At 50.3% G+C, this 19228-nt stretch overlaps 1 protein-coding gene and 1 non-coding gene across 2 annotated transcripts in view; both read right to left on the bottom strand.

Moving 5' to 3' along the window:
• SCN5A (sodium voltage-gated channel alpha subunit 5) overlaps nucleotides 1-19228 on the bottom strand; it is a 104360-nt gene that overhangs the window by 32731 nt on the left and 52401 nt on the right. Inside the window, 4 exon segments of the mRNA XM_006161350.2 lie at nucleotides 1779-1940; nucleotides 3289-3729; nucleotides 7135-7491; nucleotides 8857-9030. Coding sequence (XP_006161412.1) covers nucleotides 1779-1940; nucleotides 3289-3729; nucleotides 7135-7491; nucleotides 8857-9030 — 1134 coding nt within the window.
• LOC114004531 (U6 spliceosomal RNA) lies at nucleotides 11541-11648 on the bottom strand. Its single transcript, XR_003546666.1, has one exon. It is a non-coding gene; the product is annotated as a U6 spliceosomal RNA (small nuclear RNA).

The raw sequence follows: 19228 nt of genomic DNA, 5'->3' as shown, positions 1-19228 counted from the left end.
GAATGCAAAAGGCTTGGGGTTGGGGTGATGCTGTGTTGCAATGGGTGCTCCAGAACTCCCGGCAGGACCAGGCTGAGGCAGACCCCAGCTCATGGCGCCTTTGCATAGCTTCTTCTTTTGTTTCTTCCTTATTGGTTTTTCCGGAGGGCGCTCCCTCAACAAGTCATCTGCACAGAATGCTTGTCTCAGGCTCTGCATTGAGGGAACCCAACTTCAAGACAGTGCAGGAGGGAAGGGGTTCCGGAGAGAGAAGGAAAGCCTTCCTTGCTTCAGATGGGGTCTAGACCTACTCCCATCTCAGCCGGCCTCACCTCCCACCTCCGCCCAGCCCAGGCTGCACGCAGAGATGAGCTTGCTAGAATTTCTGGGTACATGTGTACTCCTCGAGTTCCTTTTTTCTTCCTTTGCTGAATCGCTCTGCTGAGGTCTCCATGTCCTCTTTTCAGTGTTCAATGTTTGCGATAGGGAAGGCTGGATCCTGGAGGGCAGCTGGTGGAGGTCAGAGCCTGCGGCCCACTGCAGGGTGGATCCAACTTTCAGGGCTGCTGGGGACTTTGAGACCCCCTCCCTGCTCCTCCCAGCTCAACTGTGGTGTCCACAGGAGCCAGGCTGTACGAAAGGCAGTCTTCATGCTTCCAGGACTAGAACTGTCTGAAGTACCCGAGGTAGGGGGACTGTGTGGGGGGACAAGTCCTCAGGATCCTACTGCAGGTGAGATGAGGGAGCCCTTTACCTGGAAAACCCCACCCCTTCTCTCATCTCCTCCATAAGCCCCACCACGAACTGATCTGGAGAAATAAAGAAGTCACAAAACTACTTCCGGTAGGGGAGCCCCTCTCTCCTGTGGTTTTCTGCCTCTTCTGGGTCTTCCTGTCCCACGTGCCTGTGAACATCAGATTGTCCAGGGGCAGAACTCTGACCTGCACAGTTGAGGCGATGACTCCACTGGGCGGCCTTTGTGCTCCCAAACTGGCTGCAATCACACAGCCGCCCATGGGCCCAGCACATAAAACGGGAAGTGAAAAAGGGTGGGCCGAGGAATGTGGTCGGGCTGCAGCTGACAGTCACGTGCACCTTCTGAACACATGCCCCCGCCTCCACGTGCTTCGCATTGAGTGAGGCTAGGTGGCATCCCCTGCTCAGGGCTGCAGACTCAGAGCTTACGAGGGCCAGCAGGTAACGGAACACTGGCAGGGAGCCAGCTCTGGTAGACCAGATGGCCGCAGACAGCATCGATGAGACGGCCACTCGGCTCTGGCAGGGTTGGTACCTCTTCTGAGTTTTCAAGAAAGGCTGGGAATGCAGATTTTTACGTAAAAGATTCCAGGTTTTAAGACAGCAGCAGCTAATTGAAAATGAAATCTTTCGGTGGCCAGAAAACCCCAAAGGTGGCTGGGTGGACCTCTAGCTTTAGTGCAGGTGAGACGGCTTGGTGGTCAATGTGCCAAGAAGTTGCTCTCAGAGCTCCCTGAAGTCCTCTCGGGACAGGGGGAGTCACAGGACAAACGTCTACCAAGCAGGACACAGAACGGGGACAGAGTGTGGGCACGTGGAGGCGCTGTTAGTTGTGCACCAGAGGGCGGGGCTGGATGCTTCCAGAAACCCCTGTGGCTCCAGCCCCGGGCCGTCTCTTCTGTCAGGCAGGCATGCCCACCCTCCCCTCTGACCGCAGCTGTGGCTTCCAGCAGCAGATGCAGGTGTGTGCTCGGGCCCTCGCGTGGCCTGGCGCAGCCCAAGCAGCAGCGCTCAGCGACTTCAGCGACAAAGGCGTGTGTTACCTCGCTGCACCCTGGGGCCCGGGGCTCCGCCTTCTGCCGCTGCTGCTGCCCGTCGGCCTGAGATGCACTGGTCTTGGCCTCTGAGGAGGCAGTCTCTGACACTTGGCTCCAGGCCCTGGGTTGCCGGGAGGCCACTGGGCTGCCAGACATGGGCTGGGATTCCTGCCGGAGAGACCCCAGTCCATGAGCTGTGCTCACATGCCCAGCCAGAGGGTCTCCGGGGCCTGGGCCTGCTCATGCACCTGGGACACTTTTTCCTGTCCATTTCATGGGGTCTTCAGCTCCCTGAAGCCTCCCTCAGGGGCCCTGAGTAGGCAGTGGCGGCTCCTGGTTGGTCCAGGTGAAGCCCCTGGCCAGCCTAGCATGGGCCTTTCCTGCCCTGGGCTCTGGAATGGGGCAGCTGGCTGTGAGGCCCAGGGCATGGGTGTTCACAACTCCGCTAAGGATGCTAACTTCTACAAGTCCCCATGATGCCCCAGCTTGCCTACACACACACACACACACTCACCCGCATGCATGCACACGCACCCTGACACTCACCCACACGCACGCACAAGCACTGGCCCCAGGGAGTCATGGTCAACAGGCTCCAGAGGAAGGGAAAGGGGGAACTGTCAAAATCACCCCATGCTGCGGATCACGGTAAGCCACGGTCCTGGCAACACCAACGTCCCGTCCCCACCTGACACCGGCCTGGCCCACAACTGGCTGAAAGGACCAAGACTAGTCTTGGGGACCATGGGGAGACCAGAGGACAGGGAGTAAGCCTAAAGTCTCGAATCAGGTTCCGTGCGTGGGGAGCGGCTGCACCCCACAGCCAGGCTCATGGGGTGCTGCCCAGGGTACAGCCAGGGTGGGCCCAGTGCTGCTGCTCCTCGTGGCCCGACCCAAAGACCTGAGGGGAGGCCGTGTGAGCCAGGCTCGGGTCAAGGGAAAACCAGGGCCAGGCGCTGTCTCACTGTCCAGACACGGGTCCCAAGTGTTAAAAATAACAGGTCGAGAGATAAGATAGGGCTGTCTCTGACACCTCCGTCTTAGGGATGCTTATTTTTAAATCTCAGAGTTAGCCCTGGGTGTGGGAGGAGGGGAAGGGGCAGCCGGGAGGTCAGGAAATGGCATTTTTCTCTCCCTGAGACATCCCACCTTGCTAGTCTTGAGGGGGACAATGGTCTGGGGGTGGGGGTGGGGGTCTCCTGCCAGACAGGGGTCCTGGCTCTGTTCTAGACTCACGAGGAACTCTTAGCAGTCTTTCTCTCATGCCATGCCTCGGTTTCCCGGTCTGGACCCCTCCTCGGCCTCTCCCAGGCTGGGTGAGGGACGGCGGGTGGAGAGCTGGTCTCAGCACCCTTTGAGAGGCCGGCTGTGGGAGCGAGGCCTGTTTTCTCCCTGTGCCCCACCTTGCTGCTGAGGCAGACTGGCTGGGCAGCTGCCTTGAGCGAGGTTGGTCCCCTGGATGGCAGAGGCCCGGGCTCTGTGCAGGCAGGTGCTGTGTGTGCCGGTTGGGGCTCACCTGCTTGCTGGACTCGTCCTCTGTACCCAGGCTGTTCTCCTCGTCCTCCTCCTGGTCCTCTGTGTCCGACTCGGCCACAGCGATGGGCACGCACACAGGCTCCGAGTCCCCGGGAGTGCCCTGGCCTGGCCGCTCGCCTTCCTCAAAGCGCGTCTCCTTGCGGGCCGGAGGTGCCTTCTCCGTCTCTGGGAGCGGTGGGGAGTTGGGGGTGGTGATGCAGTCGGGCAGCCGGCCTCGGGCGGCCAGGGCTGCTGGCAACTTGGGCCGCCGCCGCAGGAGCCCCCAGCAGAAGTCCCAGGTGGTCCGCTTAACAAAGCGCAGCCCTCGCTGAATGCGGGCCAGGGCCAGCTGGAGGTTGTTCATCTCGCCGTCCTCGTCGGGGGCTGTGAGGTTGTCCGCGCTGAAGGAGCTGAGCAGCAAGGCCAGGAAGAGGTTCAGAACCTGTCGAGGCAACAGGCCAGGCTCACTGAGGCACTGCGTCATGCCATGGCCTCTCAGCCTCAGTACCAGGATGGGGAAATTGCAACAAACAGCCCTGAGGCATGGCTGGGGTCCCGGGCCCTCATCCTAACCCCTCCGCTCTCATGAATATGGAAGATCCGTCTCTAAAAGAAAAAGTTAAGGATGTTCAGACTTAGTCCCCTCGTGTCCCGGCCCAGGTTCTGTGGAGAGTCATAGGTTCATCTGCCATCAAGGTTTACAGACAGGGACGAGGCCCAGCCAGGGCTGTGCCCGGGGTCACACAGGTAGTCTGGGGCCAAGCTCCAGCTCAGCACAGCTGCTTCTCCGTATGGGTCTCCCTCTCCCTTCACCCCTTCCTGCTCTCTTAAGAGTCGTGGATCAAGGATGGCCCAGGGCTCCTTCTTGGGAAGTGGAGTCCAGTCTGGGATGACCAAGGACAGGACAGAATCCCCCCAGAGTTCTGGGGCTTTCCTGGAAGGGGCCGGTACCTGCTGGTGAGGGAGTAGCAGTGAGCTGCCTCTGAGCCCCCTATGACACGGGCTCCCTGCTCACAAGGAGCTACCTTGAGCCCCAGGTCGGACCATGCTTCCCAGGTGAATGGCGTGGGGGTCTGAGCAGAGGTGGCAATGGCAGGAAAAGCAGCCAGGCAGGGCAGGGCAGCTCTCGGGCACCTCAGACTAGTGTGGGCTCAGGCCAGGGAGAGGTGGAGCATCCGGTGGTGAGGGGTGCCTGGCGGGGTACTGTGTGAAGGACAAGGCCCGCTGCACTGCAGGGAGTCCAGGAGGGGCTGGAGTTGAGTTTCCAGAAGGCACAGTGCTTGCTGGGAGCACCTGGATAGTCTCACTCGTCCCTGCAAGGACTCCAGGGCCTCCCTTGTCACCAGCTTCACAAGTTTGGCTTCTCCCTGTGCTTTCCCTGTTTCTGCTCCCCAGCCCCGCCTGATCATCACTTCCCAATTCAATTGCAAGCTTGCTCCCGCCCACGCCCCCCGGCAGCGGCCCAATTCCTGAGGCGGCCAAGGAGGGGGTCGCGTGGGCTGCACTGCAGGGAGTCCAGGAGGGGCTGGAGTTGAGTTTCCAGAAGGCACAGTGCTTGCTGGGAGCACCTGGATAGTCTCACTCGTCCCTGCAAGGACTCCAGGGCCTCCCTTGTCACCAGCTTCACAAGTTTGGCTTCTCCCTGTGCTTTCCCTGTTTCTGCTCCCCAGCCCCGCCTGATCATCACTTCCCAATTCAATTGCAAGCTTGCTCCCGCCCACGCCCCCCGGCAGCGGCCCAATTCCTGAGGCGGCCAAGGAGGGGGGCGCGTGGGCCGCAGTAACTTCCCTCCCCCAGCAGCCTCTAAGCCTCTCATCCGCAGGCAGATCCGCTAGGAGATCGCAGGGCTGTTAGCGAGGGGCGGCTGGGCTCAGCTAGACGCTGGCCCAGCCAGGGGCTGAGAGCTCTGGGCATTAGACATCTCCTGAGGATTGACAGTCTAGCAGGCCCTGGGGCTGGGTCAGGGGCTGAGTGAGGCTCCACCTATGGGGCGGTCAGTTGGAGGAGACTGCCGTGGGGCGGTAAGGCCAGCCAAAGGACTGGGTTCTATGGCACTGTGCCTCGGTGCCCTGGCTCCTCGTCAGGCTCTGGGATCAACGTTCAGGCCATGATAGGTGACCCCAACTTGGCCTGCCCTGTCCTGGTTAGGCACATGTGAAGCGAAAGCAGGCAGGTCTGGGGAAAGGCTTGGAACCTCCAGCCCATGGTAGTCACCCCACAACCAGCTGGAAAAGTGGACTAAACATCTCCGTGAGCGGATGTGACCCTGAGCTGCCCACGACAGACGCAGCAGCTGGAGCGGGAGGCAGACCATGCAGGGATGCTGTCTGAGCCCTGTGGGCCACCTGTGTGCCCAGCAAAGGGCTCCCTGTCACCTTCTGGGGTGGTCACGCAGTCAGGCAACTGCGTCACCACTGGACACTGGACGCTGCTTCTGCCTCAACTTTCGCTCTTCCTGAGCCCCATCTCTGGCATTGAGACTCTGATCTCTCTCAACTGGGGTTCCCCACATTGTAGAGACACAAAGCGAGATGCACCTGTCCTAGGGCAGAGACATGGCACGGGAGCAAAGGCCTGGGTCCCTCCTGATGGCACAGCAGGGACTTCCACCACGGCTACTTAGAGTGACAAAGCTTCGATGGGGCCCCGCCTCACCCAGACCACCACTTGTCTGGACCTGTGCTTTGATCACCATGTTCCTTCCCTTTTTAGCATTATCTGTTGATCAAGCCCTCTTCTAGGAAGCCTTCCTGGATTTCCTGAGCTGGAGGGGAACCTACTCTCGGGCTCCTCCTTAATGACTCTGATTGCTCACCAGGCTAAGAGTTGCTGTAGGCCTGTTTACGCTCCCCACCTCCCCGCTCTCTCAAGCTGGGAGCAGTGTCAAGGTTGGGGCTCAGCCACATTCACCGCTGCATGCTCAACAGCGTCTCACTTGACATTTGTAACGAACGGAGGCTCAGTAAATACTTGTTAAGCCAAATTTTAAAACAATGTGATAATCCATTGATAATGAATAACCATAAAAATGGGTAGAGGAGTAAATAGAGAATGAGTAAAAAATGAGTAAATAATGAATCAACAGGTAAGTAAGCGAGTGAATGCATAAATGAGCAAAATGCAATGAGTGAGTGATGGAGAGATGGGCCAATGAATGAGGGAGTGGACTGCTGGGCGAACAGGGGGTGAGACAGGTGGATGGACAGATGGGCACATGGATGCCATGTGTGTGAATGGGTAAATGAATGGAGGCAAAAACAGAACATCAGACAGATGAATGGGTGGGTGATGAGTGAATGAATGGATGGATGAGTGAATGAGGAGATGGGGGTTAAGGGAGGTATGACTGGGTGAACGATGGGAGGATTAGTAACTGAGGTGACAGACGGGCGAGGAGGTGGGTAGATAGTGGCTGGTGGGTGGATGACTGATGAGTGGATGAATGGCTGGGTAGGTAGATGTCTGAATGAGCAGACAGGAGAAAGAACGACTGGGTCAATGAACAGATGAATTGATGGTAAGAGTATAGAGGAACGGACAAGTGGGCACAGAGGTGGGTGGATGGAAAGATGGGTGAAGGAGTGGTTGGAGAATGGATGGGTAGAGAGATGGATGGATGGATGGTTTAATGGCTAGACGGTTGAGTGAGTGAATGGTAGGGTCAGTGAGTGGACATAATGGCTAGACGGTTGAGTGAATGAATGGTAGGGTCAGTGAGTGGACATAATGGCTAGACGGTTGAGTGAGTGAATGGTAGGGCCAGTGAGTGGACAGACAAATGACTCGCTGGGTGGGTAGCTGGGTGAATGAGTGTGTGTGTGTGTGTGTGAGACCCTGGCTGACTCACCACAAGGTTGCCAATGACCATAACAAGCAAGAAGACCAGCAGGCACAGGGACTGTCCAGACACCTCCATGCAGTCCCACATAGTCTCGATCCACTCGCCACAGAGGATGCGGAAGATGATGAGGAAGGCATGGAAGAAGTCCATCATGTGCCAGCGGGGCAGCAGGTCGGAGTCGCTGATGCGATGTCTCAGCTCGGAGTAGTTCTTGCCGAAGAGCTGCATGCCCACCACGGCGAAGATGAACACGATGATGGCCAACACCAGTGTCAGGTTGCCCAGCGCCCCCACGGAGTTCCCGATGATCTTGATGAGCGTGTTCAGCGTGGGCCATGATTTGGCCAGTTTGAAGACGCGCAGCTGGAGAGCAGAACAGGAGGGGTCCTCGTGAAGGGCTTTGGCTCCTACCGCCATGGGCATCTTTACCCTCCCAGCTCCTGCTTGAAAGCCCAGGGAGTCCCTGGAGGAGCTGCTGCCTGCTTCTCCCTGTTTTTCCAGGAGCTTTAGAGATCTCTGCACACCTGAGGGAAGCCACTTCGGGCTCTGTGTCAGGCCAACAGCTCCAGCCTCATCTCCTCAACCCTGTTTTCAGTAGATTTTCCCAGTGTGGAACACCCTTCCTCTCCCGTATCTGTTCTTATCAGGTATCATCCCAGCTAGCTCAGACCATCTCAGGCTGGCCCACTGCCTCTCTCTCTCCGTTCAGTACCATAGAGAAAGGGGGAGGAGCTAGCATTTATTAAGTACCTACTGCGTGCACAGCCTTGGGCTTAGGATGCAGGAGCTCATTCAGGACTCCCACTAGCCACAGGAGGTCGGCACTATTACCTCATCTGACAGACCGGAGACACCAAGCCCTGAACAGGGAGTAACTTGTCTCGGTCCCTTGGCTTGTAGCAATGGAGTCAGGATTAGAACTCGCATTCTGGGCTTCTCCTACTGTCCCCACCATCTGCCTTCCGACACTTCCCAGCAGAGGCACCTGCAGTGCCCAGGACCTCCTCCAGGGGGGCCTTTCCTAACCACACCTCTGGCTCCGTATCTGGACCTTGTAAGCGTGTGCATAGACTCCCAGCAGCCCGATACTGGATCAGCGTTGGAATTTTAGCAAGATCCTCCGGTGATTTGTGTACATTCAAGTTAAAAACTAAAATGCTGATTCAGAGGGGACCAGCAGGTGGCGTGGTGGATAAAGCATTGGACACTCCCACATGGCTGACCGCGGTTCGAGTACCGGACCTGGTGGCTTGCTTTCTCTCTCTCTCTCTCTGTATCTCTGGTCAAATGAAAATAAATGAATGAACAAATACAATTAAATAAATAATTTTAAAAAATGCTGACTCAGAAAGAAGCAGGGAACAGGGCTGGCTCCACCCAGGACGTGCAAACGTGAAACTCAGTTCCCCTCTGCGTCTGAGTCTCCTCATCTGTGAGATGGGGATGTAGGGTCACCAGCCCCACTCCTGGATGCTGTGAGGACTAAAGGGACCGTCGTGAACCATAAAGAGCTTGGCAGATCGTCAGGATGGCCATGCAACTGCTCCTCCTGGGGATGTCTCCTCTGGATTCCCACTTTGCACCCCCACACCGCCAGTACGGGGCTGGGCACCCCGGGGTACCTAGCAACGTGGGGATGACCGAGGGGTGACCTTGGAGGGGGTGTGGGGGTGTGCCCTGGTGCCCCGGCTCCCCACCCACGCCCCTGCCGTGGGCCCAGCCGGGTACCAGGCGGAAGGAGCGCAGAACCGACAGGTTGCCCATGCGGGACAGGCCCAGCTCCATGAGGCTCAGGATGACGATGATGCTGTCGAAGATGTTCCAGCCCTGCTGGAAGTAGTAGAAAGGGTCAAGGGCGATGATCTTGAAGGTCATCTCTGCTGTGAAGATTCCCGTGAAGACCTGTGGACAGAGTGGCAATCAGCGGCCCCCGCCTGGGTTGGACAGACCTTCAGGCCAGCAGGGCACCCGGCCTCCTGACTTGCTCCAGCGGGGTCTCCCTCCTGGGCTGCCAGCCCTGACTGCACCAGGATCCCAGTGAGTGCATTCTCGGCGGCTGCCCAGCCCCTGGGGCCAGCTGTCTTCTCCAGCCTGATGTCCCAGCCCTTGGCTCCTCACCACCAGGACACCAGCCTGGCATCAGAAACAGCCCAGACTTGCCTCAGGCTGCCTACCTGCAGACACACGGCTTAGGATGGGTGAGGACACACAGAGACCCGGCCTCCTGCAGCCAGTGTCTCTAAAGGACGTGCCCTGACCCCCTCCCGTGCCAGATCCAGGCATCCCCATCCACTCACAGAGCGTTTGTTTTAGGTACTCGAATACAGCTATTCTTTTTTTTTTTTTTTGAGAGATTTTCACTGTAGGGCGCATGTGCTCGCCAGACAGACAGAGAGAGACATAGAGACAGAAAGCGAGAAATCACCCCCCAGGGGGGATGGTCACGCCACAATCCCTTCTCCTCCATTCTCCTCTCGGGATCTTGGGCACGCACGCACACGTGCCCGGTGTGAGTTTTAAGCCACCGGGTCCGGGACACGAACCGCGGTCGACTACGTGGGAGTCCAGCGACATAGCCATTACGCTAACTGCTGGTTCCCGAATACAGCTATTCTTGAAAAGTGCGTGAATTTTGGTCTCAGGCCTCCGCCTTCTACGGGGTTACCCAGGCTTCACAAGGCATGTGATCAAAGCTCAGTAGTTTAAGATGCCAGAGAATGGCGGCCAGACCTGAGTTCCAGGCAGGGTCTGCCACCCTGTGATTCTGGGCCAGCGTCTTCACCTCTCTGAGCCTTGAGTGTCCTCGTATGTACAATGGGGTAACAGTAACGTCATCGGAGGCATCTAAGTCAGAGCTCATGGGTGTAAAGTGGGTGCCACACGGGAGGGGACGGCTCTGGTCACCGTGGGCAGCATTCATTGTGCCTGTGAGAGTGGCCAAGGGGTCTGAAGCCTGCAGGCAGAGGTCGCCTTCAGATGCCAACAACTCTGCATGCCACAGAGGCTCGCTGGGACCTGGCAGATGGCGGCTCTGGGTGTGGGGACCCATTTCCCCCCCAACTCCTGGCAGGAGGGCTGCTTAGCCATCAATGCCTATAGCGACTTCCCGGGCAGTGAGAGGACTTATGGGGAGCCCCCAATTCTCCTTGGCCTTGGCATACACCTTGAATGGGGCATACTCTACATGCTGTACACCTGCACTGAAACTTACCACCTCGTGACCATCTTTCTGTGCCATTAAACACAATCTACAGCCTCGTTTTCTTTTTATTAAGCAGTGGTGGCATATTCCACTGTACAGATGTGCCTAACCAGATTAACCATGATCGGCATTCTTTTATCCCTGTTAAAAACACTGTCATAATAAACATCCTTTTACATACACGTGTTAAAACAACTCGCCCAATTCTTCTCTTAGGGCAGATTTCTGGGAATGGAATTGTGCAGTCGGTGAACCTTTTTAGGAATCCTGACACATATTGCCAAGCGATCTTTATTCATTCATTTTAATTTGACCAGAGATAGAGAGAGAGAGAGAGAGAAAGCAAGCCACCAGGTCCGGTACTCGAACCTAAGACACAGGTTTCAGCCAATTCCATGCATGGGAGTTGCTGCTTCATTTATTCCCTCCCCACGGCCTGTTCTAATTCAACAGGGCACTGTTGTTTTATTTGATTTTTATGTTTCCCTTTTTACAAACTGGCTCGTTCATATCCTTTGCTTATTGTTTTATTAGGGTGTTTGTCTTTTTTTTTTTTTTTTTTGAGAGGTTTTTGCTATAGGGCACGTGTGCTTGCCAGAAAGAGAGATAGAAAGTGAGAAATCACCCTACCCCAGTGGGGATGACCATGCTGAAATCTCTTCTCCTCCATTCTCCTCCCGGGATCCTGGGCACGCACGTACATGCGCCAGGAGTGAGTTTAAGCCACCAGGTCTGGGACTCGAACCGTGGTCGGCTACATGGGAGTCCAGCGACATAGCCATTACACTAACTGCTGGTCCCCATTTTTTTTTCCTTTTAGGGAGATTTTTGTTATAGGGTATGTGCACTCTCCAGAGAGACAGAAAGCAAGAAATCACCTCCCCTCCCGGGAGGATGGACATATTCCAGTACCTTCTCCTCCATTCTCCTCTTGGGATTCTAGGCATGCACACATATGTGCCTGGCCGGAGGTTTTTTGTTGGGAGGAGCAGAGATACTTGCTATAGGGCATGTGTACTCACCAGAGAGACATAAAGCAAGAAATCACCTCCTGGGGGGGATGGTCATGCTGTAATCCCTTCTCCATTTTCCTCTTGGGATTTTGGGCACACGACACGTGCCCGGCCTGAGTTTTAAGCCACCAGGTCCAGGACTCAAACTGTGCTCTACTATGTGGGAGTCCAGCAACATAACCATTATGCCATCTGCTGGTCCTGTGCCTTTTTTGTATTGTTGTGCGTGTCATCCTTGCGCAGGGGCCATGCTAATCTTCTCTGTATCGTTCCAATTTTAGTATATGTGCTGCCGAAGCGAGCACTTTGTATTGTTTTAAAATATACTTTATGTATTAAGTATATTACTCCTTTGTCTACTATATGTATTGCCAGGATTTTCCTGGTTTGTCATTTACCTTTATTATATTTTTTTAATTAAAAAAACTTTTCAGAATATATACTTCAAGTATGAAATAATAGAAATACCTTTGTACCCACCATCAAACTGTCAAATATTAGCATTTTGCTTTGTTTCAAATCTTCTTTTATTTTTTCTTACAAAATAATAAGAGCAAATATTGAAATAGTATTTACTATCTGACAGGTACCACTGCACTGTTTTACATTTACTGAGTTATTTGAGCCTCACAACAACCCGATGGGGTATATAAAGTTTACTATTCTCATTTTATAGATAGGGAAATTGAGAGACAGAGAAATTAAGCCACTGATCCAAATGATGGCTTTCACTGTTAAGTCTTACCCACCTGTGCCATCACAGATAAAACTGAAGCCACCCATCGGACTCAATTCACTCCAACATAAAAACTACTGGTCCAAGGGACCAGCAGTTAGCGTAATGGCTATGTCGCTGGACTCCCATGTAGTCGACCGCGGTTTGAGTCCCGGACCCGGTGGCTTAAACTCACGCTGGGCGCGTGTGCGTGCGTGCCCAAGATCCCGAGAGGAGAATGGAGGAGAAGGGATTGTGGTGTGGCCATCCCCCCTGGGGAATAATAATACATTTTTGTATTATTTTAAGCTTTATATTAATGGGTGGTGATACATGCATTCTCTTTTTCAAATTCCTTTTATTTATTTATTTTTAATTTGCAGAAAGGCACATGCATTCACAGGGCGGGGTGGGGGGGGGAAGAAAGTGAAAAAGAACCCCTATGGGGAATGGCCACACTCCCTTCAGGATTTTGGGCACAAATGCACATGCTCCTGGTGAGTTTCTTAGGCTGTGGGGTCCAGGACTCGAACCCACCATCAGCTATATAAGATCCAGAGGCCCTAACCACAGACTAGCCCATATGCGTAACACCATGTTTATGAGATTTATCTATATCTATCTATCTACCTCTCTATTGCTAGTGGAGGCATGTGCTCACCAGATAGTCAGAGAGAGAGAGAGGAGGAGAGGGAGAAACACTCCAATGGGTGATCATGCCACAATTCCTTCTCCATTTCTCCATCTGTCAGGATCTGGGGCATATACACACATGCTCCCACCGTGTTTTTCAAGTTGCTATGGCCAGAGCTCCAACCGCAGTCAGTCTTGTGGGATCCAGCTCTCTTAACGACTAGGACGTGGGAGCTGACCCAAGAGGTCTATCCATATTGATACAGGTGTATTTTTGATGCTAATTGTTTATAGTATATCATTCTATGAATATACCACAACTTACTATATTTTTATGGTGAGATAAACATTTCTTTTGACTCCAATTTTCCTTATGAGTAACAGTGCTATACGGAACTTTCTTGTACATATTGCCTTGTGAGACTTTCTTAAGTTATGTATCTGAAATTGTTGACTTGCAGGGTATACACATTTGATTGATCAGATATTGTATAATAGCTCCCTAAAATGATTATATCAGGACCAACGGTTTGTGTAATGGCTATGTCGCTGGACTCCCATGTAGCTGACCGTGATTCGAGTCCTGGACCTGGTGGCTTAAACTCACGCCAGGCGAGTGTGCGTAAGTGCCCAAGATCCCGAGAGAAGGATGGAGGAGAAGGGATTGTAGTGTGGCCATCCCCCCCCCGGGGGGGGTGATTTCTCGCTTTCTGTCTCTCTGTCTCTCTCTCTTCCTAGGGAGTGCATGCGCCCTATAGCAAAAACCTCTCCAAAAAAAATAAAATAAAATAAAATAAAATAAAATAAAATAAAGAAAAAGAAAAAGAAAAAAAAAAAGATTGAACCAAGTGTATGCACTTATAAACTGAGTTGCAACTGTTCCACATCCTTGCCAACACAGTGTAAATTTCTATGTTTTTGATTCTCTTATGGGTGAGAAACAGTATTTCAATATCTTTTTTTTTAAGAAATTTTTTTGCTAGAATATTTATTTATTTATTTATTTATTTATTTATTTATTTATTTAAATTTGACCAGAGAGGGACAGAGAGAGAGTGAGAAAGCTGGAAAGTGAGAAAGCAAGCCACCAGGTCCAGTACTAGAACCGTGGTCAGTCAGGTGGGAGTCCAGTGCCCTTAACCACCACACCACCTCCTGGCCCCTCACTGTTGCTTTAATTCTCATCCCCTGTGTTTCTCTTCATTTGTTTATAAACATTTGAATTTCCTCTACTTTGATTTGCCTGATATTTCCTTTGTCTAATGCCATGGCTGTGCTTTTACTATTGGATTGTCCCTCCAGTTTTTAATTGTTTAATGGTGTCTGGATGCCATACTTTTCTAGTTAAACATCTTTTTTTAAAAAAAATTATTTATTTATTTTTATTTGTTATTATTATTTTTTAGTTGATCAGAAAGAAACAGAGAGAGAGAAAGGGAAAGTGAGAAAGCAAGCTGCCCAGATCTAGGACTTGAACCACAATTGGCCATGTGGAAATCCAGGGCCCCAACCACCATGCCACTGTCTGGCCCTAGTTAAATATGTTTCATAATATCAACTCTAGTTTGTGGTAGTGATTTAATTTAGTTTGTAAGTATCTATGGTTAGGCAGATATACATTTTAACACAGGTACATTTAGCAATCTTTTCTTGCATGATATAATTTTTTTTTTTTTTTGTGGAGAAGTTTGTGCTGTAGGGCGCATGCGCTCGCCAGACAGACAGAGAGAGACAGAGAGACAGAAAGCGAGAAATCACCTCCCAGGGGGGATGGCTACGCCACCACACGTGCCTGGCGTGTTTTAAGCCACCGGGTCCGGGACGCGAACCGCGGTCGACTACATGGGAGTCCAGCGACATAGCCATTACGCTAACTGCTGGTCCCCACATGATATAAATTTTTCAGATTGGTGATGAAAACCTGCCCAACCCCAAGATTGTAAAGGCTCTTCTCCAATTTCATTCTAAAACCTTAAAATTTTGCTTGATCACATTTAGGTGTTAAATTCAATGCCACTGCATTTAATGTACGAGTATGATGTGAGGTAGGGATCTAGGTCATCATTCTACCCAGCATTATTTATGAAGTAGTCCATGCTTTTCTTACTGATTTATAATGCCATCTCTGTTATTTATTAAGGTGCCAAATGAACAGGGATTGTTATGTATCTGAGGTCTCATTTTTGTAGCACAGATTCATTTTTTAAATTTCTACACCATACTATTGGGTCATCAGGAAAGTCATGAAGCATTTTTGCATTGAAAAACATAGAAAAAGATGTCATGACTTTTCTGACAATCTAATACAATGTTTTTAGCTTCATGATATATCAATATATGGTAGTAGATTCCTTACCATATTCCTTCATTTATACTGATAGTCTTTACTTTTCCATCTAAATTTTAGTATTACCTTGTCAAGTTCCATGAAAAAGAAATGTATTGAGATTTTGATTATAATTACATTAAATTAGGACTAGCAGATGGCATAATGGACTCCCATGTGGCTGACTGTGGTTTGAGACCTGGACTTGGAGGCTTGAAACCCACACCTGGGGTGTGTGCATATATGCCCAAAATCCCAAAAGGAGAATGCAGAAGAAGGGATTACGGCATGGCCATCCCTCCTGGGGGATTATTTCTCACTTTTCACCTCTCTCTGGCAAATGCACGCACCTGATAGCAAAAATCTATCTCTAAAAAAAAGAATTACATTAAATTTATAAGTTATCAGGAAGAATCGTTATCTCTACCATATTCAGACTTACATCCATGAAAATGGTATACCTCTCCACTTATTTAACTTTTTTCTTACATTTTTTCAATGGTTTCATAATTTTTTCACACAAAATCTATACATTTTTTTGTTAAATTTACCTGTGGATTTCTTGTAGTTTTTATTGAGATTTTTAAAGGTGAACTTTTAAAAAATATTTATTATTTTTTAAATGTGACCAGGGAGAGAGAGAGAGAACAAGAGAGAGGAAGTGAGAAAGTAAGACACCAAGTTTGGGACTTGAACTGTGATTGGCCACATGGGAGTCTGGTACTTCAATCACCATGCCACCTGCTGGCCCCATTAAGGGTTAACTTTTTAAAAAATGTTTTCTACTAATTGATTATTGATGGTGACTGGAGCACAATTTGGTAAAATGAGCCTGTACTCACTGGTATTGTTGAAGTCTTACTAGATCCAATGACCTTTCTGGAGATTTTCTTGGATTATCTACAGAAATAACAACATAACCTGGAGAAAATGTCAGGCCTATTTCCTTTCCTTCTTTCTTCTATTTCATCTATTTCTGTCCCTGCACTACATTCTGGGTAACTTCCTTATATCTAAATGTATATCCATTTAATTATCTACCCAGTATTAATGTGCTATTTGATTTAAAATCTCAATGATTGGATTTTTCACTTCTAGATATTTTTTGGTTCTTCTTCAAAGTTGTCTTAGTGTTATGTTTTTTTATTTCTTCTATGTCTTTGTTACAAACATTATTACTTTATTGTCTCTATCCAATTCTACTATGTGACATTTTTAAGGAGATAAGCTGTGTGTGTGTGTGTGTGTGTGTGTATTCATGTCTGCTGACTCTTGCTCATGGTAGACTATTTCCTTGTGTGTCTTGTAATATGATATATATTCAGCTTGGACTGGGTGAAAGCTGTGTCCTTCTAGGGAAGTTTTGTGTTGCCTCTTTCAGGGGCCTCAAGATATCATCTCAGGATCACTTTATTTTTTAAAAGTTTTATTTATCATTGTTATTTTCAATTTTATGAGAGAAAGAGAGAGAGAGAGAGAGAGAGAGAGAGAGAGAGAGAGACAGAAGAAGAAAAGTGAGAAAGCAAGCCACGAGGTCCAGGATTCAAACCAGGGATGGCAATGTGGGAGCCCAGTGCTTTAACCACCACACCATCTGCTGGTCCCTCAGGACCACCCTAAATGTTAATTTTTATGCACCAGCTCCAGGTCTACTCAGGTATAAATTTGAATTCCAAATTTGTATAAGGCTAAATCTTCAGTCACAAGCTTCTAGGAGTTACTTTTGGTTTTGCCTTTCTAGCCCCAGGTGGGACGGGGCTTCTTTGACATTTCCCAAGTGTCAGTGTATAGGTTTTGTGTTACACTCTTATAAACTGGGCTGCAGCTGTCTGGCGTTTTACTGAGTATTCAGTCATATTCTCACGGGGCTACTCAGTTCCAACCCCCACCCACCCTGTCCCAAGGCTGAGTAGTCTTGTCTCTACATGTTTATTAAAATTCAAGCTTCCAAGGCTAGTCCTGCAGCACAGTGGTGAAGCACTATAAATAGGAAGCAGATTCCGAATGGCTGACTACAGTTCAAATCCTGGCTCTGGAGGCTTGGAAAACAAACTGGGTGCATGTAGATGGATGGCAGAAATCTCAACAGAATGGAGAAACGGAGAAAAAAGGATTGTGGCGTGACCGTACCCCATTAGGAGGTGTTTTCCTCTCTTTCTCTCTGGTAAATACATACACTTAAAGGACAAAACAAGACAGAACAAAACTCCAGGCCTCCAGACTGTGTAAATCAGTATATCCCCATACCACCCCTTACGCCTTCTCCCCTTTTTGGCAACTGCAGAACCATTTCACATGTTTACGGCTATAATTTTTGAACCTCTCTTTGCTTGACACTTGGGGATTCTGTTATTTTCTCATGTGCTCAGTTACACATTTCAAAAAAAAATGTTTGCTATATTTTTAATTGTTTTGTAATTGGAGACTTTTCAGGTTTTGTCTTTAAGGTTGCTGGGAACAGAAATTTTCATTTGTCTTTTCCTTTTGTTTACGTGATAGGCTAGAAATGGAGTCAACTCTATCAATCTTCTCTGTGGCATTTGTCTGTAGTGACACGCTTAGAAAAGCTTCCCCATATCCAGTTCATTTACTTGTGCTTATTATCGTGGTTGTATTTCTTTACATTTCACATTTGAACCACCTAGACGATATTAAATGGAAGAAAGTCGAAACCTTACCTACTAGCAATAAAGCTATCCAAACAGAACAAAATATAGCCATAACCCAACTACATGGCCTTGTGTCAATAACGGAGCCACGAGTTTAACACAACTGCAGTTCAACCACACCTTGCACGCAGAGAGGCTGCCAGTGCCCTTCATCACACCTGCCTTGCTGCTCAGGGCAAACCAACAGGCACAGTCCAGTAACCATCCTCTGTCCTCAGCTGAAACCTGCTAATCGCTCATCTGAAGATTGCCCCCCCCAAGACACCCAACAGTGCCAACAGGCCCCTGCAGGCTGTTTTCATAAAGAACAAGGAAAATAAAAACCAAAATGATAGCAAAATGGGCTCTGATTAATGAAAAAATATGAACAGACCCTGCAGAGAATTATCTAGAGTCCTGGATTCAGAAAGTAGTAGAAGAAAATCCTCATACTCCACAGCACGGGAGACCTACCTGCCTATGGGGGCACCTGAGTAGCTGAGCCCGCAACAGGGTTAGGTCTGCAGAGGAGAGAGTTCAACCTGAATGGCCAGAGGCTGCCCTTCCCCAGTCTCAGAGATGATCCCAAGAGCTCTCTTGGGAGGCTCTAGGCCTGCCCTAGGACCTCCTGGAGGGGGGCTGCCTCTGTGTTTACCTGGATGGAGCCGATATGGCCCTGGTCTCAGAGCTGAGAGACATTAGCTCTAACTCTGCCCCCCTATATTGCCACCCAACCCAGTCTCTGGGCGTCAGTTTTCCCCTCTGTATGGTAAAGAGGGAGAACTTGATTGGTCTCGAGAAAAATAATCAGAATTAAAACCCAGACATGCTGACGTCCAGGATCCCTCTTTTTTAACAATAACAACAATAACCACAACTATCATTCATTTCGGAGTGCTTATTGTTTCTCGAAACTCCGAGCCAAGCGCATTACACACATGATCTTATTCAGTCCTCATTAGCTTCCTAGGAGGTTGATACTGTCATACTAATTCTGCATTTATTAAATTAAGCAAATACTTACTGTGCCAATTACGGCGACTAAGTAATTTGTTTGGGGTCACGTACTCAGTAAGAGCTGAGTCAGATTCGAATCTGGCTCTGTTTAATTTACTCTCTCCCCCCCAGCTACTCATGCATCTGCCCATCCATCCATCTTCCTCCTGCTCTTCTTCTATCCAACCATCCTTCTGTGCTTGCCCCATCTAGAAACACCTGTGCAACCTCTGTCCACAGAGACCTGTCTCTTTCTGCAGGCACGCTCTCCTTTCATCTCCCAACAGAAAACGTGTGCACTGTCTCCACCCATTTCAGGCTTACCCCTAAACACGCCTTTTCTTTCCAGCCTCTGGGCATCTTCAAAGACCTTGAATCCCAACCTCACTCCAAATCTCCATCTGTCAGCTCCTGCACAGCGGATTCCAAGACTCTCTCCCTGTTCTTACGTGATAACTCCCACCCTCCACACACCCTGTGGTGTTCAGGATCCCTTCCCCCTGACCCGGGAAGGCGGGGCCAGCCGACTTCCAGCCCCTCCCATCCGGAGGCCCATCTGAGACAGAG

Source organism: Tupaia chinensis, unplaced genomic scaffold (assembly GCF_000334495.1).
Source record: "Tupaia chinensis unplaced genomic scaffold, TupChi_1.0 Scaffold138441_1, whole genome shotgun sequence".
Taxonomy (NCBI): Eukaryota; Metazoa; Chordata; class Mammalia; order Scandentia; family Tupaiidae; genus Tupaia; species Tupaia belangeri.
The sequence above is the reverse complement of the archived record's forward strand: the minus strand, read 5'-3'. Positions and strand labels throughout refer to the sequence as shown.